At 52.3% G+C, this 7450-nt stretch overlaps 1 protein-coding gene across 1 annotated transcript; it reads right to left on the bottom strand.

Moving 5' to 3' along the window:
* Positions 1-1525: 1525 nt before the first annotated feature.
* On the bottom strand, positions 1526-2482 carry LOC137677428 (olfactory receptor 14J1-like). The gene has a single exon (XM_068424732.1). It carries the CDS (start codon positions 2480-2482, stop codon positions 1526-1528), a length of 957 nt encoding a protein of 318 aa, XP_068280833.1.
* Positions 2483-7450: the final 4968 nt, after the last annotated feature.

Below are 7450 nucleotides of genomic sequence, written 5' to 3' on the forward strand. Positions count from 1 at the left end.
CAGCCTGTGCCATTGCCAGGGTGAGTCCCCTGCAAGGGCAGAAACTGGCACTGGTCCTTCCTGGATTTACTGAGGTTCTTGCCAATACTTGCTCTCCTCCTCCTTGAACCTTTTCCCTGATCGCAAAGGGCTGGAGACCTTTTCAGTAAAGACTCAGGCAAGGATGGCATTGAGTCCCTCAGCCCCACCTGTGTCTGCTCTTATGAAATCGCTCTCACCATTCTGCAGCGGTCCGGCATTTTCCATGTTCAGCCTTGGTCTCTCACTAGCGATGGAAGTTCTTTTTGCTCTTCACTTTTTTTACAGTCTCCAACTCCAGGTGAGCTTTGCTGTTCCCCAAAGCATACCTCCACAACAAAGGCAATTTATATCAATTCCTTCTGTGGAACCTGTCCTTGCTGTCACCTCTCAGCAGCTGCTTCACGGTCACTCCCAATATCCTGTCCCTGCACTGTCCCAGCCCTGCTCCCCCTCACATGGCCCCACAGCCATGCTGTGAACGCATGGTACGTGGTAAGGTGCATTCAGGAATGGGTAAAAGTCACCTGGCACCATCTCTATGACAGTCTTCTATGCCCCATCTCCCCATGACCATCATACCTTGGAAGCTCTTCCAGCACCTGACCCCTGCCCAGTCTCAGCCATGTCCCGTGTGGGGGTTCACAGACAGCCCTGCTCCAGGGTCTGCTGGGATCTGGGCCAGGAGAGAGCCTGGGCAGGGCTCGCTATTCCCCTGTTACAGGCACTGAGCCCGGCACGAGGATGGAGATGGCCTTGCAGGAGGACTCACCCATAAACCTGGGGTGAGTGGCCAGTGCTGGAAATGGCCAGCGAGAAAGACTAGGGGGTAACAAAGGCCCTGCACCACCTTCCCAATCTGTCCAGCTCCCTCCAAGCTCTCCCACCTCCCATGCCCTGTCTCCAGCCCAGCCCAGTCTTGGCTGACCCCACAGCAGTGCCTGCCCCAGGGTGCTCCAGAGCTCTGGGCACTCACCCCACATCCCCAGCCCCTCTGAAAGGCACGGCAGCTCCTGGGGGGCAGAGAAGGGTCAGCCCTAGACATGATGGGCATCTGTGGCACAAGGAAAAGGCAGACAGTGGCACCCTGTGTCCTCCTCTCCAGGGTATTCTGAGAGGTCTGCAGCTCCTCTGTGGCATCCCCTCTCCCCACGCCAGTACAAGAGCCCTGGCCCTGGGGGTCCTCAGGCAGCTCCTGCTGCCCCAGGGACAGAGCAGCCCGCCCCAAGCTGCTGCAGCCAGAAAGGTCTTTTCATTTCCTACTCATTTATGCTCAGACAAAGAAGTTGCTGCAGTTCATTTATTTTGCTTAAACACACACAGACACTGCTGCCTCATTTATACAAAGCCACTGGGTCACACAAGACAGGTGGATTCTTAAGTAGAAGGGGATGAATAATGACATTTCTTTGCAGAAAATATCATCACAAACAGAAAAAAAGAAAAAAGAAGGAACAAAAAAAGAGAAGGAATGACAGGCTTGGCCCATCACAACATACACTGGGAGTCATTTGCAGAGGAAGGTACGCAGTCTATGGCTGCTGAAAAAATGTTTATTCAGTTTCCTCAGGGCATCCTTGAGCTCCTGGTTCCTCATGCTGTAGATGAGGGGGTTCACTGCTGGAGGTACCACCGAGTACAGAACTGCCAGCACCAGGTCCAGGGATGGGGAGGAGATGGAGGGGGGCTTCAGGTAGGAAAACACTCCAGTGCTGACCAACAGGGAGACAACAGCCAGGTGAGGGAGGCACGTGGAAAAGGCTTTGTGCTGACTCTGCTCAGAGGGGATCCTCAGCACGGCCCTGAAGATCTGCACATAAGACAGCACAATGAAAACAAAACATCCCAAAAAAGGAAAAGCACTAAATGAAAGAAGCCCAACTTCCCTGAGGTAGGAGTCTGAGCAGGAGAGCTTGAGGATCTGGGGGATTTCACAGAAGAACTGGTCCACAGCATTGCCGTGGCAGAGTGGTAGTGAAAATGTATTGGCAGTGTGCAGGAGAGAATAGAGAAACCCACTGCCCCAGGCAGCTGCTGCCATGTGGACACAAGCTCTGCTGTCCAGAAGGGTCCCATAGTGCAGGGGTTTGCAGATGGCAACGTAGCGGTCATAGGCCATGACGGTGAGAAGACAATACTCCGCTATAACTAAAAAGATAAACCAAAAGACTTGAGCAGTGCATCCCCACAAAGTGATGGCCCTGGTGTCCCACAGGGAATTGGCCATGGCTTTGGGGACAGTGATGGAGATGGAGCCCAGGTCGAAGAGGGAGAGGTTGAGGAGGAAGAAGTACATGGGGGTGTGGAGGCGGTGGTCACAGGCTATGGCAGTGATGATGAGGCTGTTGCCCAGGAGGGCAGCCACATAGATACACAGGAAGAGCCAGAAGTGCAAGAGCTGCAGCTCCCTCGTGTCGGTGAACACCAGGAGGAGGAAGCCAGTGACGGAGCTGCCGTTGGACATCTGCTGCCTCTAGGCACAGGTATCTATCCAAGGAAGAGAAGTCGTTGACAGGTTAGGACAAACATCTTGCAATAAAACTCAGTGTTTTTCATAGAAATGCTCCAATTGTCTTATTCCTTGGTAGCACCTTCCTTCAGCTCCTTTTCTGGAGTTCCTTTGTTGTCTGAGTGTGCCATGAGGAGCAGGAGCTCTACTGTGTGCTGCAGAGCAGGCAGTCCTGCCCTACAGTGGAGCAGGGTGGGGAATAAGTTTCCTGACCAGAATTTAGGTCAGATGTTACCCATTCATAATCCTAAAATGACCAGGGGAGTGTTCTTTTGGGGCAAAAATTGTCAGCATTTTTACTGCTTTCAGAGTGCCTGGGGAAATGCAAAAGGATTGCCTGTGGCTTAGCGCCGACTACGGAGAGGTGATCTGTCCATCAGCCTTTCTCCTGGCTTCTTTGTGCTTGTGCCTCTTGGACCTGGAGCATATTCACACTCAATATTATATTCTCTCCCAAAAGAAACAGAAAACAGTGGAGAAAGAGAACTCACAGAGTGCAGATCTGCATGGCAGGACCCACAGGGTCAGTGTCTCAGCTGCAGCTGAAACCTCACTCCCCAGAAAGTTGAGGGGAAGAAAAAGGGCAGCACAGGCAGGAGGAGAAGGAAAGAAGGAGCATCACCAGGATCCTCTGCAAAGGTATGCAAGGTCAGGGAGAGATTGCAGAGGCGATGCTGGAGCTGTCTGCAAGCTGGAGCAGAGGGAGTTTATGATGCTTCCCTGAGCATCAGAACAGCTGCAGAGTCTCAGTTTCCCACCAAAACCTGAAAGACTGTTTTTAATTTCTCATTCATCACCCAGCAAACCAAGAGTAGAAAACTCAAGGCACAGTCTCCTTCCCTTGCAGGTAACCCCTACACAAACCTTCCTCTTGAAAAGTCACCTCAGAAATCTCCTGGAGGTGATCTGGAGCTGAGAGCAGCCCAGACCCATGCAGCAGCCTCTAGGCAGCAGAAAGACCCTGCACTGCCCTGCTGGGAGTGCCTCCTTCAACCTACAGCTTCTCCCGCAGTCCCACAGGGAGCTCCCCGGGCAGGCTGAGTGCTGACCCCGGCAGGCAGCAGAGTCCGTGCCCCAGCACACAGCCCCTGGGCTGAACAACAGCCCTGGGCACCCCTGGCTGCACACCCATTTTCACACCCCTGCAGCCATTCCTGGGAGAAGGCAGCTGCCATGCCCTGTCCCTCTGATGGTGCAGCAGGGAATTCCTGCTGAGGAGCGTGTCCTCCTTCTCCTCTACAGTAGGACACCTGTGAGTGTTCTCCTGAAAGATCCCATAGGCTGTGAGATGTACCAGCTTTAGGAGATCCCTCCAGGAACCACAGCTTCACTTCCCTTTACCCAGAGACTTACCATGTAGAGGGCTGTGAAGATTTCTTCCTCAACAAACTCTCAGCCCTCCCCCACTCCACACTGCATTTAAGCTCTCCCTGCCTCGCTCCTCTCCCCTGGGTGCCTGCAGGCAGTGCCCTCAGCCCTGCTGCGCTCTGCAGAGGAGCTGCTCCTGGGCAGAGCTGTCTCTCTGCAGTGCTGCCCAGTGGCCAGCAGCTCCCTCTGTCCCAGGAGCCCAGCCCGGCTCAGCAGCACAGGACCGGCCCAAGGCAGCACTTGCTCTTCCCGCTCTGGGGCTCCAGGGGAACCTGCTGTGAAACCGGCTGAAGGAATCACTGATGTTCCCTCCCTCAGCTGGGGAGAGAGATTTCTTCCCAGCAGTGCCATTTCTCCTCTCAGGAAAAGATTTACATCTAAGAATCACTTCTTCTTGTCACAGTATTGGACAGGACACCCGGACAGTGACAGAGCTCCTTCACCCCTGCTAAGGGAAGGGAATCAGCTGAGGCAATGCAGGCATCTCACCCTGGGTCTCCTAGGGCTAGAAGGGGACTCAGCTCTCCTCCATACCTGCCACAGCCCCACAGGAGGTGGGATTCCTCCTGCCTCAGTTCAGGGGTGCACAAAATAGGCACCTGCATGTGAGCTCCTTGTCTCAGCTCTGCTGCTAATTAGTGGAGATGGAGGGCAGCAGTGAGCTGCTCAGACACAAACACCTGGTGAAATCTGAGGTCCAGAGGTGATCCAAGATACATGAAGGTAACTGTAAGCTCTGATGGAGCAGTTCATAGAGACAGGGCAGCATCTGGGAACATCTTCTGACAGGCTGGTGGGAAATCCCTTTCACCAACAGAAATGAAAGAAGATGCCACATCTTCGGGACAACCGACCTGACCTTAATTTGTTAGTAGTGCACAGAGCTGTCTTTGAAAAACAGTGATGAACAGGTTGGGAGGTTATGGGTAAAAATTAGGGGCCAAGCCAAGAAAGGAAACCTCATGGCTGGTGTTTACACAGGCCACCTGACCAAGAGGAGATAGCTGATGAAGCATTTTTACTTCAATTGCAGGAAGCATCACGCTTGCAGGCTCTGATCCTGCTGGGAGACTTCAGTCCCCCGGACATCTGCTGGAAAATTGTCACAGCAGGCTGCAAGTGGTGCAGAAGACTCTTGGAGTGCATCGAGGGTAATTTCTTAAGCCAGGTGGTAGACATCCCAACCAAAGCAGAAGTGTTACAAGACCTGTTGCTCACCAGCACAGATGAACTAATTAGGGATACAAAGACTGATGGCAGCCTGGGCTTCAGTGATCACACCCTGGTGTAATTCACCATCTCAAAGGATATGGGCTAGGCAAAGAGTAAGGCCAAGACCCTGGCTTTTAGGAGACCACACTTTTGGTTGTTTAAGGAGTTAGTGGATAGGATGCCCTGGGACACTGCCCATGGGGATATGGGAGCTGAACAGAGCTGGTATCTCTTTAAGGAAATCTTTCTTAGCACACGAGAGCTCTTGATTCCTGTGTGTAAGAAATCAGGCAAGAGAGGCAGGAGACCAGCATGGCTCAGTAAAGATTTACTGGTCAAACAAAAGTGTAAGAAGGAAATGCACAGGCAGTGGAACCAGGGACGTGTATCCTGGGAAGTATATAGAGATGCTGCCTGGATGTATAGGAATAGGATCAGGAAATCTAAGACACAGCTGGAGGTGAATTTGGCAAGAGATGTGAAGAATAATAAGAAGGGTTTCTATGGATATGTTAATCAGAAAAGGAAGATTAAAGAAAATGTATTCCCCTTTCCCCTTCCCCTTCTCCACCACCGCCCCCCTCCCATAAATAAGACAGCAGAACCAGCACCAACTGCTGTGGAGAAGGCTGAGGAAGAGGGGTTTTATTTTGCCTTAATTTTCACTGACCATCACTCTTCCCACCTCTGTGAAGTCCCAGAAACTCAAAGCAGGGACTGGCTGATGTAGTTGCCAAGCCACTCTCCACCATATTTGAAATATCATAGCAGCCATTTAAAGTCCTCAGTGAATGGAAAAAGGCAATATCACACCCATTTAAAAAAAAAAGGATATAAAGGATGACCCTGGGAACTCCCAACCCGTCATCCTCACTTCTGTGCCTTGTAAGACCATGGAGAAGATCCTCTGGGAAGATCTGTCAAAACATATGGAAGACAGGGAGGTGATTAGACAACTAACATGGCTTCACCAAGGGCAAATCGTGCTTGACTAATCTAGTGGCTGTCTATAATGGAGTGACAGCATCAGTGGACAAGGGAACAGCTACGGTTGTCATGTGCTTGCAGTCCAGAAAGCCAATCATATCCTGGGCTGCATCAAAAGAAGTGTGGCCAGCAGGTCAAAGGAGGTGATTCTGTTCCTCCACTCTCGTGAGACTCCACCTGGAGTACTGTGTCCAGCTCTGGGATCCCCAGTGAAAGAAAGACATGGAGCCATGGGAGTGGGTCCAGAAGATGGCCACGAAAATGATCCAAGGGCTGGAATACCTCTCCTGTAAAGAAAGGCCGAAAGAGTTGGCATTGTTAAGGCTGGAGAAGAGAAGGCTCCAGGGAGACCTTTTCGTGGCCTTTCAATATCTAACGGGGGGGGGTATAGGAAGTACGGAGAGAGTTTTTACCAAGGCCTGCAGTGATGGGGCAAAGGGAATGGTTTTAAACCGAAAGAGGTTAGGTTTAGGTTGGACATGAGGAAGACATTTTTTGCAATGAGGGTAGTGAGACACTGGAACAGGTTTTCCAGAGAAGTTGTGGGTGCCCCATCATTGAAGTGTTTGAAGTCAGGTTGGATGAGGCTTTGAGCAACCTGATGTAGTGAAAGATGTCCCTTGCCATTGTATTGGGTTTGCATGGAAACATTTTGGTAGCCAGGGGGCTACAGGGTTGGCTTCTGTGAGAAGATGCTAGAAGCTTCCCCTGTGTTCGATAGAGCCAATGCCAGCCAGCTCCAAGTCGGACCCACCGCTTATCAAGGCTGAGCCAATCATTGACAGTGGCAGCGCCTCTGTTATAACATATTTAAGGGCAAGGAGGGGGGCGGGGGGGTGCGGAACTGCTGTGCAGCAGCAGCCGGAAGAAAGGAGTGAGAATATGTGAGAGACACAACTCTGCAGAAACCAAGGTCAGTGAAGAAGGAGAGGGAGCAGGTGCTCCAGGCCCCAGAGCAAATTCCCCTGCAACCGTTGGTGAAGACCATGGTGAGGCAGGCTGTACCCCTGCAGCCCATGCAGGTCCACGGTGGAGCAGCTATCCACCTGCAGCCTATGGAGGACCCCATGCCAGAGCAAGTGGATGGACCTGAAGGAGGCTGTGACCCTGTGGGAAGCCCGGGCTGGAGCAGGCTCCTGGCAGGACCTGTGGTCTCGTGGACAGAAGAGCCCATGCTGGAGCAGGTTTGATGGCAGGACTTGTGAGCTGGCTGGAGCAAGCTGTTCCTGAAGGACTGCACCGCATGGGAAAGACCAATGTTGGAAACATTCGTGGAGGACTATCTCCCATGGGAGGGACCTCACACTGGAGCAGGGGTAGAGTGTGAGGAGGAAGGAGCACCAGAGACAATGTGTG

Source organism: Nyctibius grandis, unplaced genomic scaffold (genome assembly GCF_013368605.1).
Source record: "Nyctibius grandis isolate bNycGra1 unplaced genomic scaffold, bNycGra1.pri scaffold_59_arrow_ctg1, whole genome shotgun sequence".
Lineage (NCBI taxonomy): Eukaryota > Metazoa > Chordata > Aves > Nyctibiiformes > Nyctibiidae > Nyctibius > Nyctibius grandis.